The sequence below is a fragment of the Dendrobates tinctorius genome, unplaced genomic scaffold (genome assembly GCF_039654945.1).
Source record: "Dendrobates tinctorius isolate UK_male_01 unplaced genomic scaffold, ASM3965494v1 ptg000223l, whole genome shotgun sequence".
Classification (NCBI taxonomy): Eukaryota; Metazoa; Chordata; class Amphibia; order Anura; family Dendrobatidae; genus Dendrobates; species Dendrobates tinctorius.
Genome location: NW_027361890.1, coordinates 10,679,822 through 10,706,127, shown reverse-complemented (window position 1 = coordinate 10,706,127; position 26,306 = coordinate 10,679,822). Strand labels below are relative to the sequence as shown.

At 42.6% G+C, this 26,306-nt stretch overlaps 1 protein-coding gene across 9 annotated transcripts in view; it reads left to right on the top strand.

Annotated features, from left to right (window-relative positions):
* Nucleotides 1–26,306, top strand: part of PTPRT (protein tyrosine phosphatase receptor type T) — a 648,808-nt gene that overhangs the window by 467,951 nt on the left and 154,551 nt on the right. For all 9 annotated transcript variants that reach the window (XM_073555336.1, XM_073555335.1, XM_073555333.1 and 6 more), the window contains one exon: nucleotides 2,625–2,661. In XM_073555336.1, coding sequence (XP_073411437.1) covers nucleotides 2,625–2,661 — 37 coding nt within the window. The remainder of the gene's footprint in view (nucleotides 1–2,624; nucleotides 2,662–26,306) is intronic.

Genomic DNA, 26,306 nt, shown 5'->3' with positions numbered 1-26,306 from the left:
GGGGTAAAACTAAATAACACATTCTGTTATCTTTTCTTCTTTCTGCTGACTAATGTTTTCCTTAAGCAATAATTATTATTACATGTTAATATTATTTGAAGGGCCTCATACTGCAAACATGTGATGGTGTCTCCGCAGTGTTGGATGTTGATCTCCATGAGGTCACTCATCCTTATGTTCATAGCCTTTCACTAGGCATTGCTCCTACTAGCCAGTTTCCTACTCCACACTGATGAGGGGCAATACCCCGAAACAGCTGTCTGTGGATGGATACCATGTTTTGGCATAGGTGGTTTCCTTTATTGGAGACTGCCCTTCCCGTGGTTGTTCCTTCCCGGGGAAAGACCTGGCTAGTCATTGCTTGCGTTGAGAAACATGTGATGGTGTCTCCGCGGCTGTTGATTTACATGCTTTTGCATATTTCCCATAAGGGATGGGGGCAATGCTCTAGATCACTGCGTTGAGAAACATGTGATGGTGTCTCCGCAGTGTTGGATGTTGATCTCCATGAGGTCACTCATCCTTATGTTCATAGCCTTTCACTAGGCATTGCTCCTACTAGCCAGTTTCCTACTCCACACTGATGAGGGGCAATACCCCGAAACAGCTGTCTGTGGATGGATACCATGTTTTGGCATAGGTGGTTTCCTTTATTGGAGACTGCCCTTCCCGTGGTTGTTCCTTCCCGGGGAAAGACCTGGCTAGTCATTGCTTGCGTTGAGAAACATGTGATGGTGTCTCCGCGGCTGTTGATTTACATGCTTTTGCATATTTCCCATAAGGGATGGGGGCAATGCTCTAGATCACTGCGTTGAGAAACATGTGATGGTGTCTCCGCAGTGTTGGATGTTGATCTCCATGAGGTCACTCATCCTTATGTTCATACTGCAAAGTGGCACATGCACTTACGGTAGATAATGAAATGCACAAATTACAGTTTGATGGAGTAAATGCATTTAGTTGTATACAAAGATACTAAGCTATGCTCTTGTTCAAGGGCACCATATTTTTTCTAGTGTAAGGCATGCACTAGACTAGCTGAAAGCATGAAAATTGATGAGAACTCTGGTTTACAGTGAGGGACTTGGGCAAAAAATTAAAAACTGGTCTCCTACCTAAGAGAAATATTTGAAATTTCAGCGTGACTTATGCTTTTTTATTTCAGCTTGAAACTATTTCTCTTGAGAAAAACATTTAGAAATCAGTATAGCAGAATGAGTTTTGGAATGCAGAAATGAGGAGTCAAAGCATAGAGGGCAGCAAGTGGTGGGCTGATTTTAAATGTAACTAGATTGACGGGAATTAGAACTTTTTTTGTATGAAGCTTAGTAACCTGCTGTAAAACATTAGCGCTCATTCTAGGACTTTAAAGAGGCCTTAAATTAAGTCTTTCCTGTTATCACCTCTTTACAGGCGAAATATGGCTGCACATTCTAGTGCTATGTCTGGCACCTTTGCATGGTGTCCTTTTCTCCCTCCATGCAGGGACGCTGGCCTTACCTCCCCGGCCCTCAGTGCGGTCCCTGGCATGCTTTCTGCTCTGTATGCGTGCTACATCTCCCGGCAGTGGTCCTAGTGCACATGCGCGTGCTCCCCTGCTCTTAAAGGGGCAACGTTCATATAGTAAATGTCCTCAATTTGTTGCTGAAAGTCATTTAGTATTATTAGTTACACCTGCAAGAAGGCTCTTGTATTTAAGGCTCCTTCTCCCCAAGGGAGTCACCAAACAACGTGTAAAGTCATTAGGTAGTTGGTGATCTACCAGAGCAGTTGTGAGGTCCCCTGGTTCCAGTGCAGCCAGAGTCCTGAAACTTGATTCCTGGTCCCGGTGCATCCAGGGCCTGAACGCTGTCCCCTGGTCCTGGTGTGGCCAGTACTGAATCCAAATTCCCATTGTCCCAGTGCGGCCAGTCCTGTTCCCAAAGTCCCCTGGTCCCAGTATGTTCAGTTCCTGAACATTATACCCCATTCCTTGTGTGGCCAGTCCCTGATCCAGTACCCTAGACCAGTGTGTCTGAACTAAGCCCTAAATTAATGTCAGCATACCTGATCCCTGGAGTTAGCAGCTGCAGTACCGGGCTCTGTCCAAGAGTGGTACCTAGCAGCTACCTGAGGCCCAGTTTGTCTACACCAGCAGGATCTCCAGTGAACACCAGATAACCGCACAGCTGTGCCCCTTCCTGGGCAGGCCCGACCCTGTGGCACAGTGGGTCTAAAAATCCACATGCACCACCATTCGGCATAACACAAACTTGCAGTTACACATATGAAAACTGCCAATTATGCAGTTTAGCAATTTTATTATCCCCCATTTCTTATACTAAATATGATGACTGTGCTTGTGTAGTCATCTCTTTCCTGGATCCAAGGTTGTCAACTTGACTTTTTATTTTTGTTCTGGAAAGCTTATCAGAAAGTTGTAGTAACCCAAGGGATGTGCAGAAAGTGAAGTAAAGTTTTTACTAACTAGAGGAAAAAGAACATTGAAATGTTTGTCATGACATGAAAAAGTCTACACTGGGCAGTCAGTAACTAAATACCGTAAGTCCCCAAATGCCCATAAAACATGAACATTTTAGTCTTTTGGTGGCGATGTCTTAACTTTGTGTTTTTTTTCCTTTCAGGAGACTAAAATAAGCTGTGTCCGGTTGGCCTCAAAAGGTGAATATTTTGTATTTAATAGAAATAATTGGTTAAAAAAATATGCAATATTATTAAAAAAAAATCTGGGGTGCAAATTTATAAAAATAGGGGCAATGTGATTGGATGCTTCTTCAGACTCCCCTCCACTAGTTCTTATAAATAACTCCCATATCCCTTTATCATAATATATTACAGAGACCTGCCAGGAAAAGGCCTGTAACAGGAAGCTTGGCATCTGGTATTTGGATTTAGCATGGGTTTATGTTCCCCCATATGTTTGTTGAGGGAGCTATTTAGGGAGGGCTAAATTAACCCTTCACAGTTGATCCAGTGATTTCCAAATTAATTCACAGGGCGTTGCTAGCAACTGGGAATGACCACACGGAGACGGGGGTCTCTGTACGGGAGGATCCAGGCAGATCACTAACCCCGTTTATTGAATCTCACATTACATAGCATCCTGCTTAATTATGCAAAGTATACAGCTACCAATAGAATCATAATACATTTAAGCCAATAGTATTGCAAGAAAATCGGAATATGTCCCTAGCTGCGTGACGTAGAATATAGAACAATAGCACATTCTTTTATGGTCTCATCTCATATCTCATATCTTGTACAAGCTGGAACAGTCTAGTTTCATAACAGCCGTGAACTTTCATCTAGTTAAGTTACAAAATGTAACTCGTAAACAACAAAATGGCGTCGCAAGCACAAAAATGGATCCCGGAGAACAAGATGTCCCGTACATCTGAATACTGTACTTCACAATTCCCCCTAGATAAAATTTGTTAACACATATGCAGCATCAGAGGTGCTATCCCAAGCTAACAGCTTGAGGGGTACTGGTCTTCACATGGCTGATGCCGTGTTATCAGTCATGGCTGTCGCGGTGCACCCGTCCCCCCTGTATACTATTCACGAATAATAACTTTTTTTAATGACAGTGGTGGAGATCTTTTGAAAGCAGCCATGCGCTTGGCTTCAACATCTTCATCAAGTAGCCTTTTGTGATCGGTGCAGAGAAGAGCAGGGGCAACGACGCTTTTGGTATCATCATTAGCTGTCTTAGTGCAGAATTTCCTAATACATACAGAAATACACCAAAGAACAAGTTTTAGTATGCCATATACAACAAGGAAGGATACAGGCAGCAATATGCAACAAGCTTTGTAAGATTCCAGCTACCCAGCCCCCAATTCCCCTAAACCAATTGGCTGGATTGAGAAAGGAGAAGGTGTCTGACCACCAACTGTCCTTATTACGATCATTGTCTTTATCGTATTGATCTCTGAGTCTTTGAATATCTTCTAACTTTAACTTCAACTTCATAGTACTGTTAGGATCTATATAATGACAGCAAGTGGGTCCAATGACCTGACACATACCACCTTGTGCTGTTGTTAAGTAGTCCAGCACTATAGTATGTTGATTAGTGACTATAATAAGTTGATTTTGGACAGCAACAGTAGTATTAAGTATGTCCAATATATCCCAAATTTGATCATCTAGATAGTCTGTGGTCCTAACCAATTTATCCCACATTTGTGTAATCATAGGGTAAATGAAAATAGAACTGACAATTTTATTGGCCACACTCATCTGCACTATATGTGGTCTCCCTGATGGGTGGGGTGAATTGTCCGCAACTCTTTTGTATAATGTATGTTTGGGTATAGCCTGTGTATCCAACTGTTTGTTCGGAATAACAAAGTTGCCCGGGGTCAAGCAACCCAGAGTGCAAGTACCTCTTACCCCTACTGGCAACCATTTATAAGCATTGTCTCCACATACCCAGAACATATCATCAGGTAAATCCCATAGGGCTGAATGTTGCAGTACCAATCTATGAGTTGCACCAAGTTGGAGATTGTCCTAAAGGACTACAATAACCTGCATCAGGATTTCCACAAGTGGGGGTTCCTGGTACATATTCAGAGGACTCATTACAAGATATATTGCCAGGAATACTGGCACAGGTTTTTTTAGAACCCTGTAGAAACAAGCAACTGGGAATGACCACACGGAGACGGGGGGTTTCTGTACGGGAGGATCCAGGCAGATCACTAACCCCGTTTATTGAATCTCACATTACATAGCATCCTGCTTAATTATGCAAAGTATACAGCTACCAATAGAATCATAATACATTTAAGCCAATAGTATTGCAAGAAAATCGGAATATGTCCCTAGCTGCGTGATGTAGAATATAGAACAATAGCACATTCTTTTAGGGTCTCATCTCATACCTCATATCTTGTACAAGCTGGAACAGTCTGGTTTCATAACAGCCGTGAACTTTCATCTAGTTAAGTTACAAAATTTAACTCGTAAACAACAAGATGGCGTCGCAAGCACAAAAATGGATCCCGGAGAACAAGATGTCCCGTCATCTGAATACTGTACTTCACATGTTGACACTCAGCCAGCATATGTTTTATCATAAGTTTAAAATGTTTTGGAGAATTTTCAAACGAATCTTACAGATAATCTGCGCCAATGTCACAGTATGCATTTGACTAGTCGCAAGGGTTGAAGATTTATTCTCACTGTGCAGACATTATTTGTACATTTGCTTAGAAGATCTACTTCTAGCAATCAATAAGGTACAAAGCATCACAAAAAAAAATCAAAAATACAAAAAAAAAACTAAATGCAACAAAAACGTTCTTTACTTTTTTAATGGGACAAGAGATTATTAGATGGCCTCTAACAATGTATTTTATGTTTTCTTGTATTTGTATTTAAGGTGAAGGTTCACAGCAGTTTACAACAATTTACTAAACTTGCCGTTATCCAATCACTCTCTTTACATTGAAGAGTAATTGGTGAACGTAGGTGTGGAAAATACAGGCGCTTTTTATGGTTCCTGTGTTGTTCATGTGTACAGAGGTTGTAGTATGTTATCTTATGATTGTATAGAATAATATTCGTTCTGTAGACATCAATGAGTTTTTCCCTGCACTATTTTTATGTACATCTGCCAGGAGTGTGGGAAGGTACATTATCAGCAAGGAATCCTATTCATTTCATTCACATTCTTTTCATTGGAGATATGATTACACATGTGTAGTCACAGCTCCTTAAAAAAAGTGGAGTTTGTCCTCTTTCAACTCCGATATGTTAATAAAATGTCATTTAAGCTGAAATAACACTTTTAAATCTAAAATGTCAGCATTTTTGAACTTACTGTATAAATAACATTAACACATGTTCAGAATATTTAGAGCTTTATGTGTTTATCATATTTCAAGCTTTTTTATGCAGAGCTCTAAATCAACTGAACAGATATCGAGATAAATGAATTCACAGAAAAAAAACAAAATTTTAAGCAATATTAAAAGATAACTTTTATTAATCTAAAATTAACCAGTGCAGAAAAAAACACAATACCATCACCAATTGAAAATAAGATAGAAAAGGCCGAAGGGGGTGCCTAACTCTAGTCTATGACTATGATCACACTACCTAGTAGCGGAGGCCAGCACATCAATCCAGCGCAAATGGCACCCCCACCCACCGACGACCCTCCACTCTAACCCTTACAAACCCTGTAAGGGAGGGGTAGAAAGGAAAATAATTATTAGAAAAAAAAACAGTATTAGGATGCACTGGTGTTTGTGCTAATTCATAATAAAAAGGGGGAGGGGTGGAAAATACTAGCAGTCAATATACATGTAAATTCTGTGCATGGGGCGCTATTGTTATCCCAATTCTGTCCCTGCTTACAAGCAGAGGTTGGCACCCTTATGATCAGCGAGATTTGCACCCCCGCTCAATGACGGCTATCCCAGATAACCCTAATTAGCTGGTTTCATAAGGAATACACGTAAAGTGCGAGAGCGCTTCGGCAAGATTTTAGCAAAATAAATGACAAATCGAGCACATAACAAATAATAGCATCAAAATGAGCTTATCTAGAGGAGGACAGTGGTGCAAGTTAATGATTATAGAGAGGGTGCAAGGAGTTTGTCACAATAGTTATAGAGTCTTATGATTATATTCAATCACCATGCCTCCACAGTATCAAATCTCAAAGTTGAACCCCAAAAGATGTCAAATGGGCGACACAATCATCTACATCATCAATGATTAATCAAAAAAATATAACTTAGTAAATAAGCTCATCTTGATCCAAGAGAAGTCCATAGAACCAAATGAGAAACCATACATACAATAAGATGAAGCCTCTCTATATTAAACAACACAGCTGTATCACTTGGGCGACACAATCATCCAAACCATGAAACAACAAAATACAGCTTGGTTGATCAAATCATCACTGGTTAGAAAAGAGTCAATAAATTCATATAGTACACCATGTATGCCATAAATGAAACTCGACACGTTTCCCCTCTCAAAAAGAGGTTCATCAGGATTGCAAATACATGTCCATAGGACTATTCAGCTTATCACATGTTGGTGTATAAGATGGATGAAGTCCTCTGCGCACAGGGAGAGTTCCCTCTAGATGTACTGTCTAGGACTTATCAAGATAAATGCTAACATCTCATTGATCTGCAGCCACCACTAGGGGGAGCTTACTACTGTGATATTAATGATCTACAGATAGGATTTGTTATTAATTTATCTTGATTGATTAGATGTTATGATCTGTAGTATTCATAACTGGTCGCTAAATAGTATGATGAAACAGTGATATTCTGCTCTGTACATAGTTAATAGGGCTGCTCCTGGAGCTGTTAAAAGCTGAAAAGTGATGGTCTTGGGTGTCAGAACTCTACCAAGTGGATATTGATTACCTATTCTGTGGCTAGGTCATCAATATCAAAGTAGTAGAAAACAGCTTTATGAATTTACAGTAAATTGTTCACTGAACCTAAAAATAAGCTCCTACTAAGCTCCCTCTAGTGGTGGCTTCAGTTAACCAGAATGTTTAGTTTATCAGTTCTATATGTAGAAGATTTAGAGCTCAATAGCGGAAACATAAAGCACCAACCACTATATGTGGCACCCCAGAGTCCGGTTCATAGTGACATTGCCTCTCTCTAAGGGGTGATGTCATGTGTTATGAATAGGTCACCGAGGAGGATGGCAGGAATAGGCTAGGCCACCAGGAAACCAGAAAGGTTGGTAACTTAGTGGATTGCAGACCCCTAATCCTAACAACACAACTAGCAGTAGCCGTGGGGCGTACCTATGATGCCCTAGACGCCTTGGCACAGCCGGAGAACTAACTAAGCCTAAAGCAAGAAAGGTGAAATCTAAACTGCCCCGGAGTAGAACCCCAAAGAAATAGATAGCCCCCAAACATATATTGTCGGTGAGACAAGATGAGTCACATACACAGACAGAAAATAGACTGAGCAAATAATGGGGCCCAAACTGTCTAGATAGGATAGGAAAGGAAAGACACTGTCTGCAATCACACAAAAACCCTAAAAAATCCAACATGTCTGATGTACAAAAAACACTGAGGTCTCACGACCTCTCCCCCACTATATCAGCATTCTGGTGAAACTTGCAGCAAAGCAAAAGAGACTAATATAACAGGGGACTGAACAAACTGACACAAGCTGCAACATATGGAGCGGGGTCCAGCACAGCCCCAGAACAGAGCATGCTGAACCCTCACTGTTATGAATGGGTCACCGAGGAGAAAAAAAGCACAGCAAGCTAAGTCACAGAAAACCTGAGAGGTTGGTTACTATGCAGATTGCAGATCCCTGATCTTACAACACAACTAGCAGTAGCCGTGGAGAGTGCCTATGATGTTCCTAGACGCCTCGTCACAGCTGGAGGACTAAATAAGCCTAAAGCAAGAAAAGGGAAAACTAACTGCCCCAGAGCAGACCCCAAAGGAATAGATAGCCCCCACACATGTATTGACGGTGAAACAAGATGAAGGCACAAACACAGGCAGGAAAATAGGCTGAGCAAATGATGTGGCCCAAACTATCTAGACAGGAAAGGAAAGACACTGTCTGCAACCTGCAAAAAACCCTACAAAAATCAAGTCCAACACTTCTGATAGCAAAATTAACCCTGAAGTCACTAGACTTCTCCCACTATATCAGCACTCTGAAATATTCTGAGACAGAGCAAAAAGAGACCGAACTAGTAAGGGACAAAAAGCCAATTGGCAAAATACTGATAAATAAGAGTGGAAATTCAGCACAGCCCCCAGCAGGGGCTGGGTGATCACACCAAAAAACTGAATAGACCAACAAAATCAAGTGTGAACATTAGCAGAAAAACTTAGCTTTAGATGACTGGAACAGAGCTGAACACCAAGAGCTGAAAAGCCAGAAGGAATCACCAGCAACTGTTAGGGCGTCGGCTGTCTTAAATCCAATCTGAGATTCCTGAGATCCAATCGTCATACTCATTCTCAGGTGGCAGATTTCCACCGATCAAATCAGCCTCTCTACCTCCTGTTACCACCAGAGAGAGTCTGGAAGGAGAACTCACAACTGGTGAACCAGAGAATGAACTCACAACACCTCACAGCAAAGCAGAAAGAGGTAAATCCAGATCAGATGCAAAGGATTAGCAAATGAACAACTTAACTTAAAAATGCAGGATCAGGCAGGAAACAGCAGACCTCTAAATGCACAGGAAGAACTAATCACCAGCAACAACTGAGGGAAGCCTGCTCACTTATATCCTCCCAATCAGTAACCCCTGATTTCCAATTGTCGTCATCAGGTGGCAGACTTCTATCAACCCGGCTAGCTCCACTACCCGCAATAACCACCAGAGGGAGCCCTGACTCAGAAGTCCGATAACGAGAATTCACAACAGTACCCCCCTTGAGGAGGGGTCACCGGACCCTCATCCATGCCACCAGGCCGATCAGGATGGGCCCGGTGAAAAGCACGAACCAATCTCTCAGCATGAATGTCAGAAGCAGAGACCCAAGAATTATCCTCCTGGCCATAACCTTTCCACTTGACCAAGTACTGGAGTCTCCATCTAGCCAAACGAGAATCCTATATCTTCTCTACCTCATACTCCAAATTACCCTTAACCAATACAGGGTCAAGGGGCGCCGCCATGGGACCTACTGGCTCCACAAACCTTTTCAACAAAGATTTATGAAAAACGTTATGAATCTTTAACATAACTGGAAGAGCCAAACGGAAAGAAACGGAGTTAAGGATTTCCAAAATGTTATAAGGTCCAATGAACCTTGGCTTGAATTTTGGAGATGCAACCTTCATAGGAATATTTTTTGAGGACAACCAAACGATATCACCCACCTTAACCCGTTAAACCACAAGGGTGGTTTGCACGTTCATGACCGGGCCAATTTTTACAATTCTGACCACAGTCCCTTTATGAGGTAATAACTCTGAAAAGTTTCCATGGATCCTGGCGATTCTGACATTATTTTCTCAAGACATAATGTAGTTCATGTTAGTGGTAACATTTCATTCAAATAATTGTGTTTATTTGTGAAAAAACGGAAATTTGGCGAAAATTTTTAAAATTTTGCAATTTTCCAACTTTGAATTTTTATGCCCTTAAATCACAGAGATAGGGCACACAAAAAACTTAATAAGCAACATTTCTGACATGTTTACTTTACATCAGCACAATTCTGGAACCAAAATTTTTTTTTGTTTGGAAGTTATAAGGGTTAAAAGTTGACCAGCGATTTCTCATTTTTGCAACACCATTTTATTTTTACGGACCACATCACATTTGAAGCCACTTTGAGGGGTCTATATGATAGAAAATACCCAAAAGTGACACCATTGTAAAAACTGCACCCCTTAAGGTGCTCAAAACCACATTGAAGAAGTTTATTAACCCTTCAGGTGCGTCACAGGAATTTTTTGAATATTTAAAAAAATGAACAAATGAACATTTAACTTTTTTTCACAAAAAAAAATACTTCAGGTTCAATTTTTTTTATTTTACCAAGGGTAACAGGAGAAATTGGACTGCAAAAGTTATTGTGCAGTTTGTCTTGAGTACGCTGATACCTGATATGTGGGGGGGAACCACTGTTTCGGCGCATGGCAGAGCTCAGAAGGGAAGGAGCGCCGTTTGACTTTTACAATGCAAAATTGGCTGGAATTCAGATCGGACGCCATGTTGTGTTTGGAGAGCCCCAGATGTACCTAAACAGTGGAAACCCCCCACAAGTGACCCCATTTTGGAAACTAGACCCCCCAAGGAACTTATCTAGATATGTGGTGAGAACTTTGAACCCACAAGGGCTTCACAGAAGTTTATAACGTACAGCGGTACAATTACAAAATCATATTTTTTCCACAAAAATGATCTTTTCACCCCCAATTTTTATTTTCCCAAGGGTAACAGGACCCTAAAAGTTATTGTGTAATTTGTCCTGAGTACGCTGATACCCTATATGTGGGTGTAAATGACTATTTGGGCGCATGACAGAGCTCAGAAGGGAAGCAGCGCATTTGACTTTTTTGGCTGGAATTGAGATCGGACACCATGTCGCGATTGGAAAACCCCTGATGTACCAAAACAGTGAAAACCCCGAACAAATGACACCATTTTGGAAACTAGACCCCCTAAGGAACTTATCTAGATGTGTGGTGAGCATTTTAAACCCCCCCCCCCGTGCTTCACAGTTTATAACGCCCGGGCTTGAAAAAAAAAAATCGTATTTTTTCCACAAACATGATCTTTTAGTCACCAATTTTTGTATTTTCCCAAGGGTACCAGGAGAAATTGGACCCCAAAAGTTGTCCAATTTGTCCTGAGTACACTGATACCCCATATGTGGGAGAAAACTACTGTATGAGCACACGTCAGGGCTCGGAAGGGAAGTAGTGACGCTTTGGAATGCAGACTTTGATGGAATGGTCTGCGGGTGTCATGTTGCAGTTGGAGAGCCCCTAATGTACCTAAACAGTGGAAACCCCCCACAAATGACACTATTTTGGAAACTAGACCCCCTAAGGAACTTATCTAGATGGGTGGTGAGCACTTTGAACCCCCAAGGGCTTCACAGAAGTTTATAACCCCAGGGAGTGAAAATAAAAAAATCGTATTTTTTCCACAAACATGATAATTTAGTCCCCAATTTTTTTATTTTCCCAAGGGTACCAGGAGAAATTGGACCCCAAAAGTTGTTGTCCAATTTGTCCTTAATACGCTGATACCTCATATGTGGGAGAAAAGTACTGTATGGGCACACGTCGGCGCTCGGAAGGGAAGTAATGATGTTTTGGAATGCAGACTTTGATGGAATGGTCTGCGGGTGTCATGTGCGTTTGGAGAGCCCCTGATGTACCTAAACTATTGAAACTCCCCACATGTGACCCCATTTTGGAAGCTAGACCCCCCCACAGAACTTATATAGATGTGTGGTGAGCGCTTTGAACCCCCAAGTGCTTCACAGAAGTTTATAACTCCTGGGCGTGAAAATAAAAAAATCATTTTTTTCCACAACAATGATATTTTTGCCCCCAATTTTTTATTTTCCTAAGGGTAACAAGAGAAATTAGACCCCAGAAGTTGTTTTGCAATTTGTCCTGAGTAGGCTGATACCCTATATGTGGGGGTAAAACACTGTTTGGGCGCATGGCAGAGCTTGGAAGGGAAGGAGCACCATTTGACTTTTTCAATGCAGAATTGGCTGGAATTGAGATCAGACGCCATATTGCATTTGGAGAGCACCTGATGTGCCCAAACAGTGGAAACCCCCCAATTATAACTCCAACCCTAACCCCAACACACCCCTAACCCTAATCTCAGCCCTAACTCTAGCCCTAACCCTAGCCCTAGCCCTAGCTTTAGCCCTTGCCCTAGCCCTAACCCTAGCCCTAGCCCTTACCCTAGCCCTAACCCTAGCCCTAGCCATAACTCTAATGGGAAAATGGAAATAATTACATTTTCTTTTAATTTTATTATTTTTCCCTAACTAAGGCTAGTTTCACACTTGCTTTTTTTTGCAGCGCGTTTTTCCCGCAAAAAAACGCATTGAAAAACGCATACAAAAGCATACAACTGCTGCGTTTTTTTCAAGCATTTTTATGAGCATGCATGAAAAAAACGCAGCGTTTTTATGCGTTTGTATGCGTTTTTAGTGCGTTTTTACCGCGTTTGCGTTTTTTTCCAACATTAGGTGGCCCCTCACACTAACCCAAACCATGACTTTACTAACCCTAACCCTGACCCTAACCCTGACCCTAACCCTGACCCTAACCCTTAACCAAACCATACTTAACCCTAACCCAAACCCTAAACCCTAACTAACCCTAACCCTGACCCTAACCCTGACCCTAACCCTGACCCTAACCCTAACCCTGACCCTAACCCTTAACCAAACCATACTTAACCCTAACCCTAACCCTGACCCTAACCCTTAACCAAACCATACTTAACCCTAACCCTGACCCTAACCCTTAACCAAACCATGCTTAACCCTAACCCAAACCCTAAACCCTAACTAACCCTAACCCTGACCCTAACCCTAACCCTGACCCTAACCCTTAACCAAACCATACTTAACCCTAACCCTAACCCTGACCCTAACCCTTAACCAAACCATACTCAACCCTAACCCTGACCCTAACCCCAACCCTAACCCTGACCCTAACCCTAACCCTAAACCCCTTTAACTAACCCTAACTCTAACCCAAACCCCTAAATTCCATGGTTAACAAAAAAAAACGCATGTGCAAAAAAACGCATACATAAGCATGCCAATGCGCACATATGCGCACCCATAGGCTATAATGGCCATTTTTAGCGCAAAACGTGCGCATACGTGCGCATGCGCTTTTTTGCAGGGCCAAAAAATGCAACATGCTGCGTCTGGAAAATACAAACGCACACCCCAAAAAAACGCAGCGCATGAAAATCGCATACGTGCGCATGCCAGCGCGCAGGTATGCGCACCCATGTTAAATATAGGGGAAAAAACGCATGCGCACGTATGCGTTTTTTTCCAGCGCAAAAAAACGCAAATGTGAAACCAGCCTAAGGGGGTGATAAAGGGGGGTTTGATTTACTATTTATAGTGGGATTTTATTTTTGGCAGCTGTCACATGCTAAAAGACGCTTTTTATTGTAAAAATAGTTTTTGCATTACCACATATTGAGAGCTATAATTTTTCCATATTTTAACCCACCGAGTCATGTGAGATCGTATTGTTTGTGGGACGAGTTGACATTTTTATTGGTATAATTTTCGGGCACGTGACATCTTTTGATCGCTTTTTATTCCGATTTTTGGGACGCAGAATGAACAAAAACCAGCGTTTCATGAATTTCTTTTGGGGGGTGCGTTTACACCGTTCCGCCTGCGGTAAAATTGATAAAGCCCTTTTATTCTTCGGATCAGTATGCTTACAGCGATACCTCATTTAGGTCTTTTTTTATGTTTTGGCGCTTTTATGCAATGAAAACAATTTTATATAAAAAATAATTATTTTTGCATTGCTTTATTCTGCGAGCTATAACTTTTTATTTTTTTACTGATGATGCTGTGTGATGGCTCGTTTTTTGCGGGACAAGATGACATTTTCAGCAGTACCATGGATATTTATATGCGCCTTTTTGATCGCGCATTATTGCACTTTTTGTTTGGCAGTATGGTAATAAATCATTATTTTTTGCTTAGTTTTTAATTTTTATTTTTTATGGGGTTCGCTAAAGGGGTTAACTAGTGGGATAGGTTTATAGGGAGGATCGTTACGGACGCGACGATACCAAATATGTGTACTTTTATTGTTTTTTTTTTTATTTAAAAAAAATGAATTTATTAGGGAATTTTTTTTTTTTTATTTATTTAGCGATTTTTAAAAAATTATTTTTACACTTTTTTTTTTTAACTTTATTACATTGTCCCAGGGGGGACATACCTGTCATGTGACAGATCGCTGATCTGTCACATCACAGATCACTGCACTGCACAGGCTTTCCTCATGTCTTTGCTTTGCAGGCACTGAGGAAGCCAGCTCCCTGCAGGCCCCAGAAGGTCCCCATCGCCATCTTTGATCCGGGGACCTGCAGGGATGGAGCCCCCTGCAGCAGCGCTGCACATTGCGCTGCTGTGGGGGGCTCAAGGAAGCACGGAGGGAGCCCCCTCCCTGCCGATGCTTCCCTTTAACTCCCGGGAAACCGCGATCAAGTTTGATCATGGTGTGCAAGGGGTTAACGTGTCGGGGGCGGTCCGTAACTGCCCCTGACACATTGTGTCGGGTGTCAGCTGTGATAATCAGCTGACACCCGGCTGCGATCAGCGGTGCTCACCACGTGGGCGCCGCTGATCGCTGTGACGTACTATCCCGCCCCTGGGAATTAAGTCCCAGGGCACATGGACGGGATAGTATGTCACATGACAGAAAGGGGTTAAACCGGGGACCAATGGTCCTATGCCGGTTGGAAAACCATTGGGCCTTTTCCTGAGAGTGTGACAACTTATCCACTACTTGGTCCCAAATCTGCTGCATTCTCTCTACCACAGAATCCATACTTGGGCAGGCCGAAGTTTCCACCTGCCCCGAAGAAAATCGAGGATGAAACCCAAAGTTACAGAAAAAAGGAGACATCATAGTGGCAGAACTAGCCCTATTGTTTAGCGCGAATTCGGCCAAGGGCAAAAATGAGACCCAGTCATCTTGATCAGCAGATATGAAACATCTCAAATAGGATTCCAAAGTCCGGTTTGTTTTCTCAGTCTGCCCATTGGTCTGAGGATGAAATGCAGAGGAGGAAGATAACGGAATTCCCAGTTGGGAACAAAAAGCTCTCCAAAATCTGGAAACAAACTGGACTCCTCTGTCCGACACAATGCTCTCAGGAATCCCGTGCAAACGAACCACCTATTGTAAAAGCAAGGGCACCAACTCAGAAGAAGATGGCAACTTTGGGAGTGGTACAAGATGGACCATCTTAGAAAATCTATCACTGATCACCCAGTTAACAGTCATTCTCTGAGAGACAGGGAGATCAGAAATAAAATCCATTGAGATATGGGTCCATGGCCTCCTGGGCATCGGCAGGGACATCAACAAACCACTAGAATGAGAACAGGGCTTGGACCAAGAACAAGTCCCACAGGACTGCACAAAATTCCTGACATCACGAGATAAGGCAGGCCTCCAAAAAAGACCGACTCAACAAATCTCTGGTACCAAAAATACCCGGATGACCAGCTAATGCGGAGCAATGAATTTCAGACATTACTCTTCTCCTCCACTTGTCAGGGACATACAATTATCCCATAGTTCATCGTACAGGTTTGTCCTCCTGAAATTCCTCCAGGGCACGTCTCAAATCGGGTGAGATGGCGGAAAGAATTACACCCTCATTTAGAATGGTAGTAGGCTCGGTCACATCAAGAGAATCCGCAAAGAAACTCCTAGAAATGGCATCTGCCTTAACATTCTTAGTGCCCAGAAGGAAGGAGACCACAAAATTAAAACATGTGAAAAACAAGGCCCACCTAGCCTGTCTAGGATTCAAGCGCTTGGCTGATTCAAGATAAATCAAATTCTTGTGGTCGGTGAGGACCACAACTTGATGTCTAGCTCCCTCCAACCAATGTCTCCACTATTCAAATGCCCACTTTATGGCCAACAATTCCCGATTCCCCACATCATAATTACTTCCAGATGGGGAAAATTTTCGAGAAAAGAAGGCACAGGGATTCATCTTAGAGGTTACCGGAACTTTTTGAGACAAAACGGTTCCTGCACCAATCTCAGAAGCTTCTGTCTCCACCTGAAATGGGAGTGAAACATCAGGTTGCTGTAGAACAGGAGCAGAAGTGAATCTCCACTTAAGCTCCTGAAATGCCGACACAGATTCTGGAGACCAATTCACCACATCAGCGCCCTTTTTGGTCAAATCCGTCAGTGGTTTAACAATACCAGAAAAATTACTTATAAATGTACTGTAGAAATTAGCAAAACCCAAAAACTTCTGGAGATCCTTCAGAGAAGTGGGCTGGACCCAATCATAAATGGCCTGTACCTTTATGGCCATCCTTAGAGTGCCAACCTCCACGGACAGGAAGGTATCAGTTGAGTTTATTGTAGGGCCTTGCAGCATCTCAGTTTAGGTCTATATTGTGGCATTTGCCAATATTTCACTGGGAATGGGTGGTTTTTATTACTATATGAAATAAAAGTCGTTTTAATAGGGATTATATGTTCACTGTTGGTATTGCTAAGGCTAGTTTCACATTAGCGTTTTTTTGCGCAGCGCATCGTGCGCATAAAAAACGCAAAGAAAAACGCAAAACAAATGTGCGTTTTTTTTTCTTCATGCGCACGACAATGCGTCAAAATAACGCAGTGTTACTTGCGTTTTACATGCGTTTTTGCATGCGGTTGCGTTTTTTATGCGCATGCGTTTTTAGGTGTGACATTTCACAATAGCAAAATCCTTGACCACCAATGGGTCACCAGTGGGCGTGTTTCATTGGAATGTTTTATAGACCCTGTACTGCTGAATTCATCAGATTTTGCTGCTGTTTCCGGTGTCAAGATGGACCTGCGTCTGGATAATTTCCGCTTCAAGCTGGATCTTGACATTGCGCTGTCTTTTGTTGCCAGCAAGAAAGGGAGAGGGAGAGACAGCAGAGACGGCAGCGGCGTCGGTTTTGGAGGCATCCAATCATCGAACTCCGGCCAAGCCGTGGAGCATATCACACGCTGTACAGCGAGCTACAGGAAAACCCGGAGAAATTTGCTGACTATACACGGATGTCCCAGGAAAGCTTCCTTGACTTGCTGGGTATGGTTGAAGGAAACATCCGGAGAAGGGACACTCAGCTCCGGCGTGCCATTCCTCCCGAAGAAAGGCTCCTTGTCACCTTACGGTATGTATGTTGTTATGTTTGCATAATTTTTTTGGCTTTTTTTTTTTTTTTTTTTTTGGTCCAAAAAATTAGGTTTTTTTTGGCTATTGAATTTTAACATTATTTTTGTGAAATTGCTTTTTTGCATAATGGTTTTTCTTCTGGCATGTACTAATCCCAAGCCTTTATAAAATGTTTTTTTGCTATGTTGTATTAAAAAAACATGCAAAATAGTTAGGCCATGTACTTTTTTATTTTCAGTGTTTTTAGTAATACCCAAGACAGAAATATAATTATTTTTTCTTTTTATGTTTGGCAGGTTCCTGGCAACTGGAGAGAGTCTTTCATCCCTGCATTTCCAGTACCGGCTGGGAATCTCTACTTTATCTGGGATTGTTGCCGACACCTGCAGGGCTCTGTGGGATGTTCTGTGTCCGGAGTTTCTGCCATTGCCCACTGCCGAAAAGTGGCTTCAAATATCGGAGAAATTCTGGGCAGTCTGCAATTTCCCGAACTGCCTAGGAGCGGTGGACGGGAAGCACATCCGCATCACAAAACCCGCAAGAAGTGGCTCCGAGTACTACAACTACAAGAAGTACTTTTCCACAGTCCTAATGGCCATTGCGGATGCAGACTGCCGGTTTGTGGCGGTGGACATAGGGGCATTCGGACGGGGCAACGATTCACAGACTTTTAAGAACTCTGATATGGGCTGGAGGTTGTACGGCAACCATTTCAATTTTCCACTGGCACGGCCTCTTCCCCAAACCCAAACTCCACCACTGCCATTTGTAGTGGTTGGGGATGAGGCATTTCAGATGTGCCCAAACCTGCTGAAGCCGTACTCCAGCCGTGACTTGGACCACCGCAAGAAAATTTTCAACTACAGGCTTACGAGGGCTCGCAGGACTGTAGAGTGCGCCTTTGGCATTCTAGTGTCCAGATGGCGAATTCTCAGCACCGCCATCAATCTCAAAATGGAAACAGTTGATGAGGTCGTGAAGGCATGCGTGGTTCTCCACAATTTTGTTATGGCAAAGGAGCGGCCGAACTTTGACATGGATGAGCCTGCTGCCAACCCTTTGCCAGATTTTACTCAGCACCCTCTTCGGTCCTCAGTCGAATTTGCCCAAATGAGGGACCAATTTGCGGACTACTTTTTATCCGATGTTGGTCGTGTAGCATGGCAGGATCAAATGGTTTAATAGTTTTGTTGTTTGTTAAAAATAAAATACATGGTTTTTTATACCTGTACCCAGTGTACTGTGTCTTAATAAACTCCACTACTCATCTGCCCAGGTTAAATTGAAGAAAGGGAAACCACCATAAAAAAAAAATATATATATATATAAATATATATATATATATATATATATATATAAATATATATATATATATATATATATATAAATATAATTATATATATATATATATATATATATATAAATATATATATATATATATATATTTATATATCTATATAAATATATATTTATATATATAAATATATATATATATAAATATAAATATATATTTATATAAATATATATATTTATATAAATATATATTATATATTTATATAAATATATATCTATTTATATATATATTTATATATATATATTTATATATTTATATAGATATATTTATATATATATATTTATATATATATATATATATATATATATATATTTATTTATATATATATATATTTATTTATATATATATATATATATATATATATTTATTTATATATATATTTATATATATATATATATATATATATATATATATATAATTTTTTCTTTTTTTTTGGTGGTTTCCCTTTCTTTACTTTATACCGGATGGTCAGCCATCCAACTCTGAAAGGGATACTATATTTCATTTTTTTTTTATTTATATATATATATATATATATATATATATATATATATATATATATATATATATATATAAAAAAAAAAAAAGAAATATAGTATCCCTTTCAGAGTTGGATGGCTGACCATCCGGTATAAAGTAAAGAAAAACAAACCATAGTGTAGGGCGCAGTGTGTGCAGGCGGCGAAAGACACAATAACCAAACATTATTTTGAAAAAAAAATATAACATTTATTTAAATTATTTTTTAGTTGCTGGAAACTGGGGGGTGTGGAGGGATGAGGAACGGCTTTGGGTGGAGTAAGGGGTTCTAGGGGAAGGAGGAACCAAAGAAGTGGGGGAAGGGAGCTGAGGCAAGGAAAGTTGTGAAGTGGGAGGTGAGGGAGGAGGGAGGGTAAGAGTCCTCCTCTTTGTTTTTTTAGGACGGTGGCCCGTCGTCTTCCTGCTGTCCTCGCTTGAGCCTGAGGACTGGCTAGACCCCGGGGACCGCCTTGAGCCTCTGGACCGCCTTGAGCCTCTGGACTGCCTTGAGCCTCTGGAACGCCTGGAGGCTGGGGACTGGCTGGAGCTGGGGGACCGCCTGGCACTTGTTGACCGCCTGCCAGGATCTTGTTCCAGCTGTGGCATGCTGGAGGTGGTGGATGTCCTGGCAGGGGCCGTAAATATTGAATGCGGGTCCCCCAGCTGATGCTGCTCCGAGGTGGTGGTGGTGGTGGTGGTGGTGGCGGTCCATGCAGGCGTGGTGGCTGTGGCGGTCCATACCAGGGTGGTCCTCCCACTGGTGGTGGTGGTTGCGGCGCTCAAGGCAGGGGTGGTGACGACGGGCCATCCAGTGGTGGTGGCGGCAGCAGTGGTGGGCCAGGCAGGAGCAGCGCTTGGCATGGTGTTGGCGGGTAAGTGTCCAGCTGCACTCGGACTTGGGGCGGTATATTGGTGTCCGGCGAGGCTTGGAAGTGTGGTGGCTGTGCAGTGATATGCAGCAGAAGTAGGTAATGCTGTAAAACGAGTCAGTGGTGGCACCGGTGGAAATGCCACCACTGACTGCTGCATAATCCTACTCTGCTGCATAGCCTGCATAAAAGCATTGTTGCAGGCCTGCATGACAGTCAACTGGAGGTCAGGGGTAAGGTGTTCCGCCGTGTCCCGAGCTATTTGGGTATAAAAATGATGCGCCGGTCTGGCGAGGTCGACTTCCAGGCGCTCAAGGCGACCCTCGATAGACTTGTAGCGTTGGTCCAAAAGGAGGAAACCACTCTCAAGTCTATCAGAGAGTGCCTTGAGGCTACTCTGAAAGACCGAGCTCAATTCAACGAACTCGGGCATGAGAGGCCTGTCCAAGGTCCTCTGCCGCTGCTGGCGGGAAGTGCCCGCAAAACCAGTGGCAGAGACCTGGGACAGGGGAACACCTGAGCGACCAGCTTCCTGGTCTCCAGATGACTGTGGTGCAGACCTGCAAGGTGCTTCCTCGCTGATGGATGGCTGGGAGGGGTCCGGGGCAGCTTGATGAAGGACCGCTTCGGGACCAGGTTGCAGGGTGCTGCTCCAGGTGCTGTGAAAAGAAAAGAAAGAAATTACTACCATAAATTAACAATCGCCAACTCCTGTGGAATAGAAAAGCACAGAATAAAACACAATACAACTAGAAAATACTTACGTTCGGGAGGCAAGGACCGGTCTTAAAAATGCCAAGGCACGATGGTATCGGTACTTCGTGCCTGTCCTTGCCGCAGCACCACTGCGAACCTTATTCTCCTGACGGATATCCCTGTTGAAGCGGTCCTTCATCGAGCGCCAACGGGTTCTGACTTTGTTCACTGTGATGGAAAAAAAAAAAAAAAGAAAAAAAGTAAGACTATGCACTGGAGGCTGTGATCATCCAACTGTGTGTGATGATAGAAACTCCATGGAGTTAATAGCATCACACACAGTTGGGTGATCCCGGCCAAGATCCCTGCTGCATCACACTGCATTTAAATACTTACGAAAATCCTTGCGGACCCGGATCCATCAGCGATGCGGCCACCTCGTTCCAGAGCCGCCGGATCACCACGTTGTCCGAGTGCAGTTGGTGACGGGTGTCCCACAACGGGACTCGCTCCTGGACTAGACGGATGAGCTCGTCGTTGTCCAGGGCGAGGTCCTCCTCCCGCTGTGGAGCCTAGAAAAGAAAGACAAACATTAATCTTTGAAAGATTTAAAAAAAAAAAATATCGATAACTAGCTGAAGAGCCCGGCGCTGCCCGGGCATAGTAACTAACTGTGGTTAGTTATATAAATTTAAAATTATCCTCCATCCCATAGTCCCGTGCCCATATTCCATCATACATATCCTCCATCCCATAGTCCTGTGCCCATATACCCATCATACATATTCGCCATCCCATATGCCTGTGCCCATATACCCATCATACATATTCGCCATCCCATAGTCCCGTGCCCATATACCATCATACATATCCTCCATCCCATGCCCATATACCCATCATATATATCCTCCATCCCATAGTCCCGTGCCCATATTCCATCATACATATCCTCCATCCCATAGTCCTGTGCCCATATACCCATCATACATATTCGCCATCTCATATGCCTGTGCCCATATACACATGATACATGTTCGCCATCCCATAGTCCCGTGCCCATATACCATCATACATATCCTCTATCCCATGCCCATATACCCATCATATATATCCTCCATCCCATAGTCCCGTGCCCATATACCCAAACAAACAAACATACACACACACACACACAAACACACACACACACACATACACACTTTGAGCTTTAGATATTGATAAACAATCCATGAAAAAATTATTTGTTTTAAATGAAAATAAATGCAAAAAAGCAACAAACATCGGAAAAAACAACCATGAAAATTTTAAAAAAAAAAACTAAAAAATACCAAAAAAAAAAAAAACCAGACTAGAAAATAAGTAAAAAAAAAAAAAAAACAGTCCGTCTGTACTTACATCACGTCTACCCGCCCGCACTTGGCCTTGCTGCTCCTGCCGTTCCTCCGGTGGTGGTGGCGTGATGGAGGATGAGCTCTGAAAATTAAACCAAAAAAATTAATCACATGTGTTTATTTTTTCAAATCCATACGGAAGCATAGTACTCACTTCTTCTGCCTCTTGCCCTGTCCCGGGGACATATTCTTCACCAGATGAAGACATGCTGCAATAAAAAAAAAAAGAGACATAAGTACATAGAAATGTATTGAAATTTCAGCCAGACATTAGGTTTTTAATACTTACATTGGTGCAGCTTGTGCTGTGTGTCCACTAGTGAGCAATCCTTAAAGTATTGTGGAATCCCAGTGCCCACACCATTTTATCACCTTGGTTCAATTTTTTTTTTTTACTGTCTAGACCAAATTTCAGTCATGTTTATGTAAAAAACGCATGCGCATAAAAACGCAAGACCATGCGCAAGTATTGCGCTCCCATAGGCTCCAATGTGGTGTTTTTGCGCATTCCGTGCGCATTCCGTGCGCATGCGTTGTTTTAACGAGACAGGGCGGAACCAAAAATGCAACATGTTGCGTCTGACGCGCCTGGCGCAAAAGACAAAAAAACGCATGCGCACGAAAGCGCAAATATGCGCAAGACCATGCGCACATCATGTAAAATATAGGTGCGCAGTGCGCATGCGCACTGGTGCGCCCGATGCGCTGCGCACAAAAGCGCTAATGTGAAACCAGCCTAATTCCTACAATATTGGATTCTTTGTACTGGGTCCATTTCAACAGCAGACGGGGACAAAATGAATCCCAAAATCGAAATCCTCTGTACACCAAAGAGACATTTCGATCTCTTAACATACAGAGTATTTTCCCTCAAAATCCAGTACACAGTCCGGACATGTTCCACATGAGAATCCCAATCACTGGAAAAGATCAAAATATCATCCAGATAAATGAACAAAAACTTATCCACAAAGTCCTGGAAAATATCGTTCATAAAAGATTGGAAGACGGAAGGGGCATTAGTGAGCCCAAAAGGCATCACCAGGTACTCAAAATGTCCCTTCGGAGTATTAAATGCCATCTTCCATTCATCCCCGTGCTTGATGAAAATAAGATTATACGCCCCCCTGAGGTCAAATTTGGTAAACCAACAAGCACTTTTAACTCTGAAAAATAAATCAGAAATCAGGGGTAACGGGTACTGATATTTAACAGTGATATTGTTAAGGGAACGATAGTCAATACATGGCTTTAATGAGCCATCTTTCTTGGCCACAAAAAAAACAGCAGCTAAAGGTGAAGAGGATGGTCTGATATGACCCTTCTCCAATGACTCCTTGATATAAGATCGCATAACATCATGTTCCGGTACCGATAAGTTGAAAAGCCGACCCCTGGGAAATTTACAACCGGGTATTAACTCAATTGCGCAGTCATAGCTCCTATGAGGAGGCAAAGACGCAGACTTACACTCACTAAATGCATCAGAAAAATCAGCCAAATAGTCAGGAACATCATGAGACTGGGGAGAGGTGGAGAAAACAGGAGTGTCACTAAGAACACATTGACAACCCCAACTCACCACAGACACAGATTTCCAATCCAAAACAGGATTATGGGTTTGCAACCAAGGAAAACCCGGTAAAATAATATCATGTCAATTGTGCAACACCAAAAATTTACAATTCTCTTGGTGGTCCGGGGCAACCTGCATTATCACCTGGGTCCAAAACTGGGGTTTATTCTCGGCCAAAGGGGTAGCATCAATCCCCCTCAAAGGAATAGGGGTCCGCAGGGGCACCATGGGAAAACCACAATGTTTGGCAAAGTCCAAATCCATCAGATTCAAAGCTGCTCCTGAATCAACAAAAGCCTTAACAGAAAATGTAGACAAGGAGCAGATCAAGATAACTACTAAAAGGAACTTAGGCTGTACACTGCCCACCGCAAATGAGTGAGCAAAACGTTTTTCTCATTTAGGGCAGACAGAAATAGTATGAGAGGCGTCCCCACAAAAGAAGCACAACTTATTACGCCTTCTAAACTCTTGACGTTGCACCTTAGACAAAACCCTATCACATTACATGGGTTCAGAAGTTTGCTCGAAAGGCAGCACTGCCTCTCGCCTAGTTTTATGTTCACGTAAGCGTCGATCAATTTGAATAGCTAATGACATAGAGTCGTTAAGATCAGAGGGGACAGGAAATCCCACCAAAACATCTTTTACGGCTTCTGCCAGACCTTTCTGAAAGAGAGCTGCTAGGGCATCATCGTTCCATTTAGTAAGGACCGCCCACTTTCGGAATTTTTGACAATAAAACTCTGCAGCATCCTGACCCTGGTTCAATGCCAATAAGGTTTTCTCAGTAAGAGTCAGTAAGAAGACAGCTGAGAGAGTAAACAAGAGAGTTGTCATGGAAACAGGGGGCAGTTGGAGCTCTGTGGAGAAGGAAGGGACAGGAGCAGAGACAAGGGGCTCTGGGGAACTAAAATTGTGTATAGTTGACCCCAGAGCGAAGCACTGATAAAAGGGACGCCAGAGTCCTTGGCTGGGCAGGAGCTTACACCCTGACAGCCGAATCTAGAGTGCAGGGGACTGCAAGTTCCTTGGCCACACTAAACACCTGAAGGTACGGCAGCAGAACAAGAGGCCAGGGCTGACAGAGAAAAGGACAGTGCCCGTGATATAGGCTTACGCTGTCTGCCATACAGGTAAGCAATCATCACGCAGGAGAGGGCTGCAGCTTAGCTACAAGCAGCAGGGACCCGAAAACAGAGCACAGAAGGAAGGTCCCCAACCCCACCTGGCAGGGTGGGTCCCCTGAATGCCTCCAGGCAAGCCAGACTCAATCCATCATCTGTATGTGGTACCCCAGATTGCATTTACATTCAAATAAAAGGTAAAGAAAACTGCACCTCTCTGTGTCCTTCACTTTTCCTCTGCATCCCAACGTTCACCACCATCTGAACAATCAATTATATTTGTCCTGGGGCCCCACTCTACCCGTGGGGAGCTGAACCATATTTGCTGCACCACCAACAGCCCCAGTGGACCAAAACCGCAGCATTGGCCGCCCATTGCCGAACACTACGGGTGGCGTCACGACCAAACATCACATAATTATCCTCTATTTTAATTACTGGATGCCCAGGGCCACGGACCGGGCCACTGCCACCGTGACATCCCCTTTAAAGAACCTGACTGGCCCGGTACCGAGTAACCATAGGCCCTGTGGGGCGCTCCATATATAATTACATTAAAAAATGAATCAATACATATTAAAATTTAAAGATACATTGCATTTAGTGGCTGAACAGTATTGTTAAAATCTATCAAGTCGGATAACACTATTAACCTGCAGACATAGGGTTAAATGACAGGCTAATAGTGGTATTAAGGTGCCCAGCCGCTGTGCTGAAAGTTTGACATCTGTGAGAAAATTAACTTTATTTCTCCCAGGAATTTTCATACAGGCATGCCGGCATGGATACAGTCATCACTGAGTATACTGTGAACACTGGTTATAATCACGTCTTGGCATTTTGACCGAAAGCTCGCTCAGCACAGCATCAGTGCAAAATCGTCTATCAGTCAAAGTGCTGGGACATGCTTACAGCCGTCACTCACAGTATAGTGATCAGTGACTGTAGCCACACCAGCACACCGCTATGACTGAAAGTCCAGTGCTCCTGTGAGAAATAAAGTTCATTTTCTCCTAGTAGCCAAACTTTCAGTAGAAAGTTCATCAACATAAACAGAAATAAACACTTGAAATAGATCACTCTGTTTGCAATGACTCTATATAATATATGAGTTTCACTTTTTGTATTGAATAACTGAAATTAATTAACTTTTTGATGATATTCTAATTTTGTGAGAAGCCTGTATGTACATTTCCCATATAGACTCTATCACATTGTAGTGAAATACTACAGCCATAGGGAACATCGCTCCCCTGACAGGTCTCCCTTCCCACCCACCTATTCGCCACCATTAAATCTTAACACTTAAATTAATAACAGGCACTTAAGCCTTGATGTTGTCACCAGTTC